This window comes from Pygoscelis adeliae, unplaced genomic scaffold, assembly GCF_000699105.1.
Source record: "Pygoscelis adeliae isolate BGI_AS28 unplaced genomic scaffold, ASM69910v1 Scaffold172, whole genome shotgun sequence".
Classification (NCBI taxonomy): Eukaryota; Metazoa; Chordata; class Aves; order Sphenisciformes; family Spheniscidae; genus Pygoscelis; species Pygoscelis adeliae.
In genome coordinates, this window is record NW_008824338.1 from 6,824,583 (window position 1) to 6,843,000 (window position 18,418).

The 18,418-nt window shown below is 43.3% G+C and overlaps 1 protein-coding gene across 1 annotated transcript in view; it reads right to left on the reverse strand.

The window, feature by feature from the left end:
* The window catches only part of FUCA2 (fucosidase, alpha-L- 2, plasma), a 102,194-nt gene that overhangs the window by 16,211 nt on the left and 67,565 nt on the right, over positions 1–18,418 (reverse strand). Inside the window, exon 2 of the mRNA XM_009319153.1 lies at positions 3,160–3,195. Coding sequence (XP_009317428.1) covers positions 3,160–3,195 — 36 coding nt within the window. The remainder of the gene's footprint in view (positions 1–3,159; positions 3,196–18,418) is intronic.

Genomic DNA, 18,418 nt, shown 5'->3' on the forward strand with positions numbered 1-18,418 from the left:
CTCCCCGACGGCGATGGCCGAGAGGCCGGGGAGCAGCGGGGGAACACCGCCGCCAGCCTGGTCCTTGCCCGGTCCCCGCGGCCGCTCCCAAAGCGACATCTCCTCCTTCTCCTCCTCCCGGAGAACCTGCCTGCTCCGGTCCAACGTGTGCGGCTCAGGTAAGGGGGAAGGAGGGGAGGGTCCTTGCGTCCGAGCCCCCCCGAGCCGAGCTGAACTGGGGAATTTGGGAAAAGACATCCTCCTCCACACCCTGCCCTGCCCTCCCAGACCTAAGACTGTCTTCTCTCGGTGGCCAAAGTGCGGGTCCCTGGTTTACGTGGTGCTTGATCTACCCCTGGAGATGATGTTCATCAAGTTCCTGGCTTTTCATACCCGTGTTCTCAGGTTTAAATGAACCCCAGTAAAGCCGTGGGTACCCACCCGTTCGCCGAAGCATCTCTGACTGCAAGGGCAGAAAAGCCCCAGGAAGGCTTCAGGGTGTATTGCGGGGACATCAAAACTCCTCGTCCTGCCGCTTCACACATTATGCTTCAATTGCGTGTTAGGATTTTACTTCATGCACTTATATCGCCTTCGGGTTTTACATTAACAGGTGAGGCAAAAAAACGTTTGAGTCAGTATCCCACTGTCCTCCTTCAGGAGGTAACCACTGCAAGCGCACGGGATGATTTGGGGGTGGAAGCTGGCCCTTTGGGACAGAGTAGGCTTCCTGCAGGATTCGGAGTAACTTTGCTGTGTAAAATGGGAGGAAGTGAGGGTCCTAGTTTACAGTGCAGATATTTGAAAGTGGCCAAAGTAAAATAAATATGTACTCAGTTGGGCTACTCTTTACTCAGGCTGTTCCCTGAGGTTGGGTATTAAGGAAAATGAAATTCTGAGCTCCATACTGCTGAGCACATTTTGAAAATATGTGCTCGCTCGGTTGCAAATCAGCCCTGCTCTATTGGCTAAAACAAGACTGTAGGCACGTACGTCCCTGGTGATGCAGGTATTTTGGATGCACTCGTACACTCCACTGCACAGAGGTACCCGTGAACCACAATGCCATCAGGGAAGCTCCAGAGTGCACTGAGGGACCTCCTCTGCTGCAGCACAAGGACAGCGCAGTGCGTGGTCGGGCCTGAAATGGACCACAACATCCTCTTACGTTTGCTCCTCAGGGAGCGTGAAGATGAAGCAGACCATTTGCTTGGGAAGCTCAAATATATGGCTATGCCTGCTGACGAGGAGAGAGGGAGTGAAAAGTTGTTTAGTCACATAGGAGCAAGTAGATTCACCTTGTGGGGCCAGAGGCTGCAAGCAAAAACAACTCTACTTGCCATTTTCTGCAACATTTTCCGCTCTACCTTTTTTTGCATCTACTTAAAAGTTATGTTGAAGGACATTTGGGACAGGGAGGAGGGAGGAGGTTCCAGGGGTTTGGTTTGTCCAAATCAGAAAGGGCTACCTCTAGGTGTGAGGTGTATTTCAGCACCGTCTGGAAGAGTGCTGCATGAACAATGCCCTACGACTTGATGTGTACACAAGATGCCTTAACCTGGATGCAGAGGGATCACCACAGAGGTTGACAAGATTGAGACTATGTCAATGTTAGACTATGTTGGTTGTTAGCTTAACTACAAAGACTACTAACAATGAGCTGGGTTCATTACTGGCACATCCAGTGGAAGTAAAACGATGGTGTTTCCAAAGATGTGTTGTTATTTGTAGTTTCTTATACACAAAATTTAGGCCTCCCTGTTGCCCTACTTGATTTTGTTCTTTTAATTTTGAGGACGTGCTTCCTGCCAGCAAGTGACAAGCTTTCTCTGGTTTTTATTTTTGTGACATCTCTTCTTTCATTCTGTCTTTTCTCCATTGCTGCTTCCTGTATTTTTTTTCCAGCTGCTCATTGGGCACAACAAAAATACTTACATGCTGCCACACAACTGTTGATTCCCTCTTTAAAAAGAAAAGCATCATTAAAGTTGCAAAGCTGTTTAATTTTTAATGTGGTGGTTAGAAAATTGTTTTTATACTGAGATGCCATTAAAATAACCTGCTTTTTCATTCCCCCACTAACCTGGAGAACAACCGTAATGGGGACAGAAATGTGAAGGACGTAGAGAAACAATATGAGTCTTATTATTATTTTTGCTTCTACTCTTTCTCTGGCTGTACCATTTGATTACTTTAAAGTAGGTCACTCATTTACATCAGATGTTACCTGTGCTTCAGCTGCTCCATTTAGAAAAGAACAATTTGCATTTTAAATAACCTGCAAAATGTTTGCTTACTGCCTGTTCTTGGAGTGATTCACTTGCAACTGTTGAAGTCACAAGTTGCGGTTTCTGTTGCGTATTTGTCTTAGTTTTCTAGATCCCGACGCCAGTTGTGCTGAGAAGACGATATTGTCTCCTCGCACTCCATCAGCGATGGGTTGGTACCCCTATAGACAGTTAGCACTGTCGTTTATTTTGCCACCTCCTGATCTACCATTCTCAATGCAGGATCTGTTAAGAGGCAGTATTTGTAGAGACCCTTCTAGCTAGGGGAAATAGAACGGCCTTTCTAAAAGCAGCTTTGGCAGCGGCTTATAAAATGCATCTGTTTGTTATTCTAGATCAGTACTGTATGTATCTCGGTAGTACAGTGAGGCTGGTCGGGGGGTCCCCATGTTTATGCTGCCTGTGCTTTCCTACCCCCACTGCTTCCTCTGCTATTATCATATGCTGAAAGTAGCAACTTCCTGGTATCACTTTACAGCATCTCACTTCGTCAGCTGCGGTCCAGTTTGTGAGGACAGTGTATTTTCAGTTTTTTTCTTCTTCTTAAAGCTGGCCTTTTCTTTTAGGGTTAGTGGTAGAAGATTACTTAATTTCCCTCTCTGGGCTGTCACCTCACCCATCATTGTATCAGGCCTTTACCTTCTAACTCTTTACTTCTGGTAAACCCTGGGAGGAATCCTAATCATGAGTAAAGGTGGCAACGATCTAGACTTTTGATTTAGACCCTGAAAAAGCGCAATGTCAGTGAAGTTCAGAGCCTCTGTGGCAGGCATAGCCTGTGCATCACTTCAACATCGTGGTACGCCCCACCTGACAAATTGCTAGTTTGTCAGAGCATCTCCAGGAGATTGGTGAAGAAAAAAAATATTCTCCGAAAATTTCAGAGCAGCACCAGAGCCACTCCAAGAATGCTGCTTGAATTACATACCTTTAAGCAGCCTTCCACGTTTAGTGACTAGATTTAAACTCACTTTAAAGGTGGATCAAGTTAGCCAAGTTTCTTGATTTGCCCAACATAGATAGGGACCGAACTGCATTTGAAATAAAGACCCTGTTCAAATGCTTTCCCAGAACTTCTCCAAGATCTAGATTTGGTGGCCATGGGGCTGAGGGCAGCTCTCAGCGTGAGCGGTGAGCCCCAAGGTGCAGGATGGAGGGGGAGGCTGCTGTTTCATATCAGCCGCCTTTGTGCTCCAGTTGCGACGCAGTGCCGGCAGTTCTGTTCATGACAGCCCCCAGGCACCAACCTCAGCTATTGCGGTGCCCGTTCTTTATCTGCATGTCCACGTAGACAGTTTTCAGTTTGCTCTCTTTTTAGTGTTGTGGGTTTTGCTATACAGCTTTGTATTTTGTTCCGAAGGTGGTGAGGTTTGTGGTGAGGTACATCTTGGTGAAAAGGGAACTTTACTGCTCAGACCAGAAGTCAAAAAAACACCCATTTCTCCACTCCAGGATTGACACTGTCATATTGTGGTGGTTCCTCTTGAAGTCTTGCTCTTTAGCAAGACGTAGAAGTTTCAGATAATTTGTTCCACTGCTAAGAAGCGCACCTTTCAGGTAGAGAGGTGAGTACCTCACGCATGTTTCCATTCCTTTCATGCTTTTTTTCATGCCCTTCTGATGAGAGATGAAAAAAAAACCTACCTAAGAATTCAGCTTCTTAGTCCTGTGACCAAAGCAAATTGTTCACTTGAGCAGAACACAATGGGCTTTTATTTCCCATTATGGGAAATACAATCTGTGTGATCCTGAGAGCATCGTTTGGTTGCTGCAGACAGCAATTCATCAGTACCTCAAGCTATACCCCAGATGCTGGGTTGCAGCAGAGAGTGAAAGGCTGAGTGCAAATGACAGTCCTGCCTCAAAACTTGTACATCCCAGGATTATTTGGGGAATTTTTGGCTAGCAAACTGGTCCTTTGCAGGTTTGCAGATGACACCAAGCTGAGTGGTGCGGTCGACACGCCAGAGGGACGGGATGCCATCCAGAGGGACCTGGACAAGCTCGAGAAGTGGGCCCGTGTGAACCTCATGAGGTTCAACAAGGCCAAGTGCAAGGTCCTACACCTGGGTCAGGGCAACCCCCGGTATCAATACAGGCTGGGGGATGAAGGGATTGAGAGCAGCCCTGCCGAGAAGGACTTGGGGGTACTGGTGGATGGAAAGCTGGACGTGAGCCAGCAATGTGCGCTCGCAGCCCAGGCGGCCAATCGTATCCTGGGCCGCATCAAAAGAAGCGTGGCCAGCAGGTCGAGGGAGGTGATTCTGCCCCTCTGCTCTGCTCTGGTGAGACCCCACCTGCTGGAGTACTGCGTCCAGCTCTGGACCCTCAGCATAAGAAAGACACGGACCTGTTGGAGCAGGTCCAGAGGAGGGCCACGAAAATGATCAGGGGGAAGGAACACCTCTCCTGTGAAGAAAGGCTGAGAGAGTTGGGGCTGTTCAGCCTGGAGAAGAGAAGGCTTCGGGGAGACCTTACTGCAGCCTCTCAGTACTTAAAGGGGGCTTATAAAGAAGATGGCGGCAGACTTTTTAGCAGGGCCTGTTGCGACAGGACAAGGGGGAATGGCTTTAAACTAAAGGGGGGTAGATTTAGACTAGATAGAAGGAAGACATTTTTTACACTGAGCGTGGTGAAGCACTGGCACAGGTTGCCCAGAGAGGTGGTGGATGCCCCATCCCTGGAAACATTCAAGGTCAGGTTGGCCGGGGCTCTGAGCAACCTGACCTAGTTGAAGATGTCCCTGCCCATGGCAGGGGGGTTGGACTAGATGAGCTTTAAAGGTCCCTTCCAACCCAAACTATTTTATGATTCTATGATTCTATAACGAGTAGTAACAGCTACGATTCCATCTGCTGCTGATCCCAGAATAGGGTGGGTGAAAGGGTGGCTTAAAATCACCCACTGAAGTGAAGAATCAGGGAAGATTTCATGTAGTAATCAGAGTGGCTGATGCTGGATGGGAAGAAAATTGACCATTTTTGGACTTATTGGAGCTTTTCATGATTAGAGTGCTCCATTTTGCAAACTTAACAAATGTCAGATTCTCTTCTTAAAGGACAAACTTTCTGGCTGATGCAAAGGAAATAAAATGTTTTTGACAGCTGGAGATATTTAAGCATCTAGGAAGAGTGAAACCCAAAAAACTCTTACTCTAGAGATTGACTTGACTATCTGGGGGCTTGGAACCTAGGGAAAAAGATAAATTTTGGCTAGGTAGGTAGGTCGCTGTTAAGGTTTGCCTGTATCTCCCTCTGCACTTGTATCTCCCAAAATGGCTACAGACTCCAGTTTCTTGGATCCAATTTCCATATACACCAAGCAAGAGTCCTGCCAAGGTCTATGGGAGTAGAGTTCAGTGTTTGTGAAGAAGACATCAGATGTGCTTTGGGAGGGCGGTTAGAAAGATGGTGTTTTTCAGTCATCAGATGGGGTGAGGGGGGAGCAGCCTCATGGTGTGAAGAACACTCATAACTAAAGCAGCTGGTTTTGGTACATTATATGAAAATATGGGAGTTACGGGAAAACATGGTTCTCCATTGTATCAAGCAGGACTTGTTTGCAACAGAAATCAAAGTACAGAACTTTGCAAGAAACCCAAGGCAGATGATTTGGGGTAGAAAACTAGAGTAGAAGTTAAGACAAATCACTGTTGTTGGGGATTTGGAAACTAAACTCAACACGACTGTCCCTAAGTCCACATTAATATTTTTCCATCAATATGAAAATTTGAACAATCGGAAAGAGGCAGCAACCATAACCATATGAAATTTGACACATGCTTATAGAATTTAAGCATCTACTTCTTCATAATAATCTGGAAACACACTTAGACCATCATCCCACAATATTAAATCTCATTCCAGTCATCCTTACGTGTAACTTGTAGTTTCAGAAGCGTGCTGAGGAAAAATCTGTAACATTTTGTACTGCACACATTGATAAAGTTTAAGTCTGCCTGAAAACTGGTTTAGTTTATAAGATTAGATGAGCGTGCAGGGAAGAAGTGTGTGCCAGAATATAGTCAGCCATTTCTAACATGAGTTTATACCATAATGCATATGAAATAAGAATCTGCCTGTTTTATACTGGACTAAAAGATATTATTCCGCACCAACTCTTGCAGAATAACTGGAGTAGGTTCTTGGTATTAGCCCAGCCTGATTAAGTGTGAAAGGGGGAACACTGGGAACACTATGGTTTACAAATACAAACCATGTATACTGTGTGTCATTTACACATGACCCAGTTTCTGGGACAACAACTTTACAATCAAGTATTCAGACTTGGGCTCAGGCTTAAAAAAAAGAAGTATTTTCTAAATGTGGTAATAGTCTTTGTGGTTGCCTAAGTAGAAATTGGACTGCAAACATGCGCAGCGTAGGATTTAATGCGTATTTTGCAGCATCTAATCAGCAGCTTACTGTGGGATCTGTTCAGCGTTTTGCTACTGTGTGTGTTTTAGTTTCTCAAGGCCCTTTGGCATTTAGCACTTCCTGCTGGTGTGTGGCTTCTAGCAAGTAACCATTTAATATCAGACCGCACATCAAGTATGAAGCCTGAAGAAGTGATCTAAAGAGCAGCTGAAGAAGACTTTTTATTCCTTCCTTACATTCTTGCCGAATATAAACAACTTGTTCCAAAAAAGCATTTGTTTTGGTTTTAAAACCCAAATGTTTCATCAGTCAAATCCATCGTTAGCATAAATCATTTATCTTTCTTCCCCCCCCGGCTCCTGCTCTTTTTTGCCATTATTTCCTGAAAAAGCAGGCACTATTTAAGGTCAAAGGGCTGGGGATAGTTGGCAGATTTTTCAAAGATCAGTGAAGAATTTACATTTTTATTTATTTTTGCTTTTTGAAGTCAGAATCTTTTCAGTGCCAGAAGTTCTGTAGGATTTCAGTTTTTAATTACACCAGTATTAGTCCTGCTTCTGAATTTTTAGTAGTGCTCATTGAATATGCTTTAGCATAAGGCAAAGTTATCTTCAGTGGTAATCTTTTCTTTTTCTTTTTCCTTTTTTTCCCCCTAGCATTTTACCTAGCATGTTGCTATTTTTAACAGTTGCAGAAGTTAGTTTTTCTCACGTACAAACCAAGTGGCACAAATGGAAAAATATCTAGAAGAAAATAGAAAATCCTGGCTTTAGTGTTCCAAGTTCAATCACTTTTCACTTTATCTTTGAAATTGTCAGTCTTAAAACCCACCACAACAAGGGATGCTCTTGCTTTTCATTCATGTGGAAAGCACTGTGATCTCCCTGAAATAGAAGCAGAGTTTGTAGGCAGTCATCACTTCCCTCGGTGGTGAGCTGAGAAAACTTGTTCCCCATCACACAATTTTGATGCAGAATTGGACTTTTAACATGTTGTGTTGTATAAATTCTATGAGTGCCTTTAGTATTGTTAGGATTTTTGAGTTTTGAAAGGCTGAAGCAGTGAAATATTAGTAAATTCTATCACTATCAAGGTATAATGGGCTCGGAAGTGTTGGCACTGCTTCAATACAGCCTGAAGCTTCAAAGCCGCTATGCTTTGCAAGTCTGCCGTGCTCTCAGGTGGAGGACTTCATAACGAAGGGGAGCTCAAAAGCAGCTTGAACCACTGCACGCTTTGGTGGTAAGACACTTTCTTACCGTCTCTCTTCTCTCTCATGTTTCTTATGTATTTCTGGCACATTCTGGATTGCCCTTCCCATTTCTCATGCTGTTGTTAAAACCGCTTAGCCACATTCAGAGAAATACAGGGCCGAACAGCGAGGGGCTGGGAGGGAAACGTGGAAGAGGAAGCGTTCTACCGGAGGTGGCAACGTGGCGACTCTTCACATGTTAAAATACGGTGTGTAAATGGCTTGTCTTTGAAATAATGATCATGTTTTTTACTAAATGTCTTATTTTTCAGAAAATGTAGCATTTAATGGTTATTTTTAAACATGTATTTTACACCTTGCCCTGCATTTTTTAACGTTTGCACAATTTACAGTATCAAGAAGAAAAACTTGTTTGGGGAGAGTGGACTCCTATGAAAAGCAGTTGCTTTTTCTTCACCTTCAACTTCAGACATGACTTCAGTCCCGCACACAAATTGTGTTGGCTCCCACGTGGGGAATTTGGCCAGCTGCACAGTACCACACACTATTTCTGTTCGCTGGATGCATCAGTCGGTAGCTCAGTTTTGGCGCCTTTACCCAAGTCGTTCCTATCCAAACTATACTGGCAATAGAAGGCACTCATCTCTTTCTTCCTTTCACCTTCTCCCCACTCTTTCACTCTCCTCTCCCCTACTAGCTTCTTTTCTATCTTCTCCACAGCTTCCAATAAATCATCCCATTTCTATTCTGTCAGTAGCCTACATACCACTTTTGATGATCCTCTGTCTAGGTCGGGCTGTGTATGTGTTATCTTCTGTCCTGCCCACTCAAGTCTGATGCACTCCGGTGCTTCCCAGATGTTGGAGGCTCTTTGATCCCAGAGGCTGAGATGTGAATGGACTGAGAACCTGCAAACATTACGTGTATTTTCTGACTGTCACAGGGAGATAAAGGTCAGAATTTGTACAGGCAGAGCAGACATTTGTTCAGTTTTAGGAATTCATTGGGAAGGGAAAAAAAGATCTCCTAAAAATTGAAAAAAAAGGGTTGCTGAGCATTAGGAATGGAGGAGAAGTGCTTCAGAGTCTTTTCAAGATAAAGCTTGGCACAGTGCTGAGGATCAGGGAAAGGCTGAAGTCTGGCACAATCCCTATGTTATTTAAAGTTCTTAAGTTAGCTAAAGTTTCTTTCAATACAAATGTACCCCGATGAAATAAGAGTTTTGTCAAAAACCACTTTTTTGTAGAAACAATCTTGATTTCAGGGACATTTCTGCATTTTCAGGAGAAATATCTGACAAAATTTGAAAATGGTAAATTGTCACTTCAAAAATTTAGTCTAAGGTTTTTAGAATTTTTCATTATATGAAAATTGGATATAGGAGGTTTTTTTCTTCTGGTTTGGGGAGCAGGCATAGGAATGAAGGCAGCAGCGAAGTGTCAGAATTTCCCTGGCACAGAAATGTGATTATTCTAAGGGTCCCCATCCACCTATACAGGGCAAGTGTAACCCTGCCACTTTACTTTGTCATGGCTAAATCATTGGATATCAAATTCTTTAAAGGTTCAAATGCCTTCTTGAAAGAATAAGGATGTATAAGGAAGTATTTCATGGAACCAGGCCCTAAAGAGCACATTGAGCAAAGGTCCCCCTCCAGAGCATGTGTGTTTGCTTTTTCCGTTTTTGGGGAAGAATTACAGCTTTTAAGATACATCTGTGACTAATATACACAGTACTCAAGAAGATTACAGGCACCAAGTAGAATTGGTGTTGAGGTATTGTTTTGTATCAGCTATAAGCACAGTAAAGAAGGGGTTGCGGTGCATTTGCAGTTGAATGTGTCCTAATTGCAGGCCTTCTTTGTGTTCAAACACAGGCAGCTATATTTAAACTTTGTGAGTGAAAGGATAATTAGCAGTCATCTGCTTGCCACTTTTTTATTTATTTCCTCTGTTGCCCAGTGTCAGGGCTGACAGTTAATGTTAGTGGTTTAAACCACCAATTAAACTGTGAACTTTTTATATGAAAAAAGATGAGTGCTACCAAAGTGCAGCATGAAAAGGCAGCATCTACAAGACATAATTCTGATTTTTTTCCTGATTAAAAGTAGTTTTGGCAGTGGACGTCCCAAGTCATGATATGAGCTGCTCTAGCCCCAAGGATGAAGCATGGCATGCTGCTTTCGTTACTTGGGCTATAGGCACCTCTTTTTGTGTTTCTCTGAGTAGACTCTCAACTCTGTATCCTTAGGAGTATCCTTAGGAGTGAGCCAAGAGGGAGAGTTACAGCTCCCCAGGGGCACAGCATCTTTCTTCCAGCCTTTAGACTTTTGAGCCCTGAACATTTAAAAAAAATAATGGTGTCTTCCTGTTATGCCTTGCTGCAAACAAAACTGAATGGCAATATTTCACACCGTGTTTATTTTAGTGCATAGCAAATCCAAAAAATATGCTGCCACCCAGCTATTTAAGTCTTTGGAAACACATCTGCTATGAATTTTGCCTTATTCTTTGGAAGTTGAGATAAACAATGGCTTTTGATCTGCAAATAGCAAAAATCATTTTGGGGAAAGATTTTCAAAGGATTGATGCAGTAATCTTCAGAGCTTTCTCTTATTTACATAGTCAATTTGGGATTTGTCTAATGGGATCTTTACAAGGTGAACTAGTGAATGTATATATGATTTTGTAATGTATATATGATTTTGTAGGTGATTTTGGCTCACAAGCCAACAGCGCCCATTTCACTCCGTGGTATGGATGTTTATCACTGGGCACATGGTACATGAGCGCGTTGTACTACGGCTTGTGCATTTAGTGGTCTATCAGAAGCAGCATCTGAAAGCTATACCCTTCCAGTGCAGAATCTGCCAGACCTGGAGGGAAACAGCAGAGTGAATGACTGACTTTCTTTCAGCTATAGGGGTGAAAGACTTTGGGGTGAGCTTGGGGCTTCGGCCGTGCTACCTGCCCTTTTTTGGCTCTGTGTCAAAGAGCTCTCCTGATCATCACCAGACCCTGGAAGGAAGTTCCTCCCCTTGCAGCTTCTATGAGGACAAATAAAGCCTTTCACTCGGTGCCTGCTGTGGAGGCAGCATGAGGAGGCAGGCAGCTCTGCAGATTTGCCCATCCTCGGGTGAGGGAAGGTGGCACGCTATCTTGAAATAGAAGGTAAAAGCCTAATAGCAAGTCAGATGTTACTTTGAAATCACTCTTAACTCAAGCTGGGTTAAGTAAAATGCAAATGAAAGCACTTTTTTACAATGTCTAAAATAACGCAGCTGCCAGTCTTTTAAAAAGAGAAAGGAAACATCACCGACAGAGCGAGTGCTGGCAAGATGTCTGTAACCAGTCTGCCGAATTCAGGGGGAAAAAGACCCATCAGACTTAGTCTTGGTGTCGGCAGTTCTTTACTTATTTGCTTATGTCTTCTATGAAGTTTGTAATTATATTGTCTGTTTTGGATGGTTTTGCACTTTGGTGGAGTTGTTGTCATTTATTAAAATTAGAAATCATCTACTGCAAGCAACACACAAGTTGGTATCACATAAATTCCTGATGAGTGAAAGCAACTGGATGGAGCACACAGCTTTTGCAACTTTATTGCATTATTGTGTAAACTCTGTGGGGAAAAAGGTATTTGTTCCACTAGTTCTAGGCCAAGATTGGAAAAGTGCTGCAAGCACAGGAGGGGACATGTGTAAAGGAGGTTTCTTGGGAGTGAGATTTATTGGGCTGGGGAATAGTGTCCCAGGAGGAACAGTGAAAGCTACCCTGCTGGAAGTACTTAAAATCAGAGCTGGAAATGCACTAAAAAGTCTGTGAAAAGAAGCTGTTTTGCAGTGGCAATGAGCAGGGTCTTTTGCAGTTGTGGGTTTTTTTATTGTTCTGTGCTTAGGCCAAGTCAGGAATGACAGTGGGGGACACAGGACTGAGCATACAAGCCATCCACCTGCACCAGACACACTGGGCTAAGGAGATAAAGATGGATCTTGCTTTTTGGCTGGATGGAAGAGCCACATCTATGTTCTCCCATCTGTGGCAGTGGGAAAGCAGAGGGAAGTGATAGAGATGGAAAGGAATTCTCCCAAGCAGCAAAGAAATAACTGACAATAAGATAAGTGAAATGAAAGGACAAAACCAAAGGAAATTCTCCCTCAGTATTTTGAAGAGGAGTTGCGTTACACTCACTTTTACCCTAGGCTTAAGATAAATATATACTTAGATGAATTTCGGTAATATTTCGGGTATTTAGATGAATTCTAGGCAACGGAGACTTGACAGTGAGAAGTCCGTTGAATAACCAAGTTTTGTCTGCCTTCTAAACCCATGGCTATTTTTAAAGAAATGAAGTCAAGGAGATTTTAATTCAGACACTAATTAGTGAAGTGAATTCTAATACTTATTAGGACTCCATGCTTCTGCTCCAGTGAGTTTGTCTCAGTTATATATACGCCATAGAGGAAATAAATCCCAGAAAACTAAACTTCATGCGTATCATGTATGAAGTAAATGAGATTTGATCCAAAATGTTTTTATACAAACGTTGATTATCATAATAATGGGAGATGATAAGGAAAAAAAAGCCAGAAAGAGCTCTGTAGATGGCAAATACGCATCTCTCAGACTCAGGATTAGATGCTTCAAATTATGCACATTTATAAGAAGGACCTGAGTTTTAAAAATACATGCAAATGATTTCCTATTCTAATCCTTTTAAATGTCAGTAAAAGCTATCAAAATATGTGCACTTTTCAGTAGTCCTAATCTCCATTTGTTAATGGGAGCTTAATCTTTTTGAAACAGAGTTTTTGCGGGAGTGGCTTTCACGTTTTGAGACAATTTGGGATCACTGTGAAAGTGATTCAGCCAGTCTAATAATTGTACCAAGGAGAAATCAGAAGCCAGGTTCAGTGGCATTTGGTAGATGCCAGATGTCTGTGGGATTCACTCTGACACTGAAGACTCCTGCAATAAAGGCTGGTGTGGTTCAGGGAACCAAAATTCCTTGCTTGTCTTCTAACGGAATATCTTCCCTCCGTGCCGCTCTGAGGGATGTAATGTCCTTAGGTGGATTGCTCTGAGCCTGGGAATTTCTATAACAGCACTGAACATTGGCTGAGTCGTGTGGACAGTGGGCATTGAAATACTCTGCCATAGAACCACAGGGCAGTTTTTAGTAGGGTGGCATATTTTATATGTAAAATTGCAGTTTGGGTTCTTCTGTTGAGACTTCATGACATGCAAGGAATAAGAGCATATCAGGTATGGCCTGTCCATAGGCATTGATAGGTTCTTGGGTATGATGATATGTGTATATATGAACAAATAACTAACCACCTTCAGTTCAGTCCAGTTCATTTAAATGACGTTTTTCTAAACCACTGAAATATAAGCATCTAGCTATCAGACTGGTGGAGCCTTGCTTTCTCTGCTAGACAATACAGGTACAGAGTCACAGGTAAGGAAGGAACCAATTGGTAGCTATCAGCCATCTCCAAGAGAAAGGCTGAAGGCTGAAGGCTGGCCACGCAGACCCTCGCTCTGAACGGGGAAGGAGGTTTCGGTCACTGTGCTTTGAGATTGCCACGGAAGCAGAAAGGGCTGGGCACCCCCTTCCTTTCCCCCTCTGGTCTGTGCTGACATTTTTCCTCCCATTTCAGTGTATTTGGTGTAGCGTTAGTAGATAATACGGACATTTTGATCCCTCAGGAAATGCATTGGCTTTGAGAAAAAGAAGGAGACCCAGCACTTTTAGCAGAGTGAGCATTCTTCAACAGAGCATGCAACGTGGGCTATGCCAGCACGGCAGCGTGGTCCAGCCAAGCCATCGCTGTGACTGCAACCCACCCGAGCTTCACCTTCAGCTGCTGTGCAGTCCTCCTCTTCTAAACACAGCAGTACACTGCCGCTGAAGTCTAATGCGGTGTTTCTGGGCTTGTGATTTCATTGTGACTTTCCAGTGTTTAATACTGTTTTAGTTTGGCTCTTATAGTCACATTCTCAGCTGTTTTTTTCAATGGCTGCTGGGCTACTTTGGTGTTGAAAACTTCTGAAAACATGATCCTGCCATGCCCAGGCATTCAGAAATTAGGAGAAAGAGAAAGAGACAGAGAAGTTTACTGGTTTTTTTTTTAATTTTAAATGAAGTTATAATATGCTTTCTATGTCATCCTCATGTTTCTGGAGGCCTGATTCATTATTTTTGTACACTTGTGGCTGGCAATGCTGCTATTGACTTGAAAGGGCTTTGGCTCAGGCTGAAATACATCGCTGCAGATTTTGTCCCAGGAAGACTTCTTTACAACACTTTACAAAGATGAGGTGACCTGAAGTTCAATATCACAGTCCTTTGGAAGACAAAAGTCCCTTTGGGACCAAACTGGGTTTTTTTCAGTTCCAGCCTCTTAAGAAAATCATGATGTAAGCAGGCATGAGATGCATTAACACGTTTTGTGATTGCCCAGGCTCAATAACAATCAAAATAAATGTGAGATTGTTTTCCAAAGGAAATTAAACAAGGAGCAAGTAGAAAGCATCTACAGCAATTTCGTAGTAGGTAACATTATATAGCGACTTCTACCTTCTTCCTGTGAAAGCCCTATGAAGGTACACTTGATGACGTGAGGGTCTCCAGGCAGCCTTGCTTCACACGAGGGGGTCTCCAGGCAGCCTCGCTTCATGCAAGAGGGTCTCATGGGATGAGAGCTCTGCCTGGGCTCCTTGTTACTTAGGGAAGGACAGGAAAAGGGGGGGATTGTCTGTTATGCACAGAGTTACTCCAACCTCTTCTGCCTGTGAGTGGGAGTGAGGAACGTGTTGGCTCTTCTTCTCTGACATGAGGGATATTACCTCCTTCCATTCAGCTAGTCCTTTTATTATGGTATTGAAAGGACAAAAGAAGTACGGACTCAGATAGCAAAGGAAAATGGAGAAAGTTTAAAATATGAAAGATCCCTAACAGGAACAGAAGCAATTCCTTCATTCCAATTTTTGACAGTTCTTTGATAATCCCACCATTATGTCCACAAACAGAGCAAATGATTTTTTTATCTAGAAAAATCAGTTGGTTCTCCTCTGCCTCTTCCACTTCATCTCCAGCAAACCACTTTCTGGCTCTGCTCCCTTGGTTCCTGTTCAGTGGAAAATCTTTATTCTCCAGATCTTTTGCACTGCAATGCCCACCAAGTGTGAGAAAAGTGGGGATGCTCTCCATCTAGCGTCAATTACTGCAGGAGCCCATCTACCTGTGGTAGTCAGCAGAGCTGACATGCTAGACCCTTACCAGCTCCAGCTCTGCCCTGCTATGGAGATGAGGAGAATTGTCCATGGGTCAGCATTTTCCAACAGGTCCGTGAAGGAGCCTAAAAACACAGACTATACAACAGAAAACAGCAAATGAGTAGGTTGGTGGCATTAAACAATTCGTTTGCATTATAGTAATTTCTTGAAAGGAGTCTCACTCGTGTGAATAATCTTTTTTATTTTTTTTTCCGTGCAATGAATGTATAAGGCAACGGAGGTCCCTTTTGCCTTTGTTCATGATATTTCCAGTCCTATGAGTACCCAAGAGCTTAGGTAGCCTTCCTGCTGCAGGAGGAGGGAAATGGAAAAAAGTTGGAAAAGTCAAGCTTTTTGGCTTTTGTGAGGATGCCCAGGTTTATCAGAACACGGTCGAAATGGGATGTTTTGCCTAGCCATAAAGTAGGATTAACCCCCTTGTAGCTCCTGTTTTGTTACCTCTTACTTACTCTAGTTATTTTTGGTAGGACTTCAGAGCTAAGAGCATCCTTATGATTACTGCAGCGTCTGGCCTTGTCACCAGTAAAACAGCTTTCCCTGAGCCCAGCAATACACCTTATACCGTATGCTCCCAACTGCCCCTGCGGTCTTCTGACCCGTTTGCTGTACCTCCCGTTACCTATCACCTCCGTACATTTGTTTAGGTGCCTTAACCTCTCCAGCTGCCCAGCTGACTGCCAGGGGACTGCTGGGGGAAAAACGTGGTGGGCGAGAGATTCTGTGCCTCGGGAAGATGCTGCCGTGTGAGGCTGATACACTAGGTGGGGCGGTTGTTATGCTGATCAGCAAAAGCCATCTCTCCAGCGCCGGATTTCTGCCTAGATCACCAACCTGCTCACAGATGAAAGGATTTGAAATATAGGCTTGTTTATACGAAGTGAGCAGCCCTCCTGCAGCAGAGCTGGTAGATTGCCCTGAGCTGGTTTCGGCTTGGTTCTGCTCCTTCCCAGATGAAGTCATGCCAGAGTCATCATTAGTTTCAGTGTCTTCAAATGCAAACTCAGCTGTCTTTAAAAGCACAAAACTGGAGTGGGATAGGATGGCGTGGCAGCATTTTAAATTTCCTGAAGGCCCCCCCTTTTTTAAAAAAAATCCATAAAATGTATATTTAAACAACACAAAATGTTATTTTCAGCCATTGCTCTTCCCTCACCCAAGGTAATGCTGCAAGCTTGACATTATGGGTTGTACTGGTGAAATTGGATCTCCTTGTAGTATTGATTCTGCTGTACTTTGGTCAGGGCTTGCGGGTTTTGTATTGATCTGTCAAAGAGAAACAGCTGAGGAGCAGGTGAGCAAGATCAGTTGTCTGTGTCGTTTGGGAACTAATAGAAGCTCTTATTCTCTGCCGGCAGCCTGTTGCACACCTGGACATTGATTCATTATGAGAGAAGCAGACTTTAATTAGAGCCAGGTTTTCCAGTATTTGTACAGCATGCTTTGACCCTGGTCCACAGCAAGCTCATAAAGGCAGACTCTCAGGCGGAGTTGTTCATTTATTATGTAGTCTTCTGAAAAAGAAACCATTAAAATAATTGGACTAAAATTTTTGTATGTGCTTAACTGCAGTAGTCTTTTCTAAAACAAAACTCAATGGGATCTATAAAATGTGTTCAGAAATACACATCTAGACCTCCGTTGGCATTGTGCATTGAAGTAGATATTGCTTACCCTGATCTTTTCCTGGCCTGCTAGAGATTTAGATTTGATGTATGCAGCTCTAAGGGCAGATGCAGAATGCCTTGACTGGTGTGAAAGAGCCTTGAAACAGGAATTCCTTCTCCCAGCCTGAAAACTCCAGCATTAGAAAGGCTTTCCCCAGAAGCCTAAAAGTGAGACATCACTCATTCTTTCCAAGCTCAAAACAATTTTATGGCAGGGAAAAAAAATTGTTTTCCTTTTTTCTTTCTTTATTCTTGGAGGAGGAGGGCCTGGCTAGATTTTTGCTTTTAGACTGTATTTCATGAGAAACACCCCAGTAATGTTAAGTGGTTCATATACAATTGATAAGTATCAAAGATAACATCAAGGCGTTCATGTATGCTAGTATGTGTGCAATAGAAAATTTTTTCTATATGAAATAATAAAAGTATAGACACTACATATATGACTAAGAGTAAGCTAAAGCAGTTTTCCCATGCCATATCCTCCGAATGAAACATGAAAAGAACACTCTTAATAAATTATCAAAACATTTCTCAATTATTTATTCAATACTGCCTGAAATGATCATGAAAAGTGACTCAGTGAAAAATGACTGTATCATTTTGTGGAATGTAATCCATATCCTATAAAATTATATTATTAAAGTAGTACAAACAAAACCAGAAGTCCAGTAAATTACAGCTGTAAGTTCTAGCCACCTCCCACATAGATGTGCAGGTGAATATAATAGGGGGGGGGAGGAAGAAAAAAAAAAGGGGCCCTTACAATTAGCTCTTGTTAGCCAGGTCCCAGCTGAGTACAAGCCTCTAGCAGTCATACTCTTCCAGCAACCCCCAAGCAGCCATTGCAGCATCTGCAAGACTAAGGAGCCAAAGCTCCCTCACCCCACAGCACCCGCAAGAAATGCTTGGTGTGTTTCAGTCCCAGTGGCTCAAGAATACCCAGGACTGCTGCAGGCTTTCTGAAAGCTTTGGGGCAGGCTGTGTTGCGCGGTGGAGGATCTTCACATCCTGGACTCTGTAACTGTAACTGTAGTTCCATCCAGGTCTTGAAATGTGTAGTTGATAATATCCTTATGTCAGGTTGAAAAGCATAGTTGTTATTTTTACCAATTTGAAAATTATGCACTGTCCTGGTTTCGGCAGGGATAGAGTTAATTTTCTTCCTAGTAGCTGGTACAGTGCTGTGCTTTGGATTTAGCATGAGAATAACGTTAATAACACACCGATGTTTTAGTTGTTGCTGAGCAGTGCTTACACTAGCCAAGGACTTTTCAGCTTCCCATGCTCTACCGACTGAGAAGGCTGGAGGTGCACAAGAAGCTGGGAGGGGGCACAGCCAGGACAGCTGACCCAAACTGGCCAAAGGGACATTCCATACCGTGTGACGTCATGCTCAGTATATAAACTGGGGAAAAGCTGGCCAGGGGGCTGCTGCTCGGGGACTGGCTGGGCATCGGTCGGTGGGTGGTAAGCAATTGCATTGTGCATCCCTTGCTTTGTATATTCTATTATTATTATTACTATTTTACTTTATTTCAATTATTAAACTGTTCTTATCTAACCCACGAGTTTTCTCACTTTTACTCTTCAGATT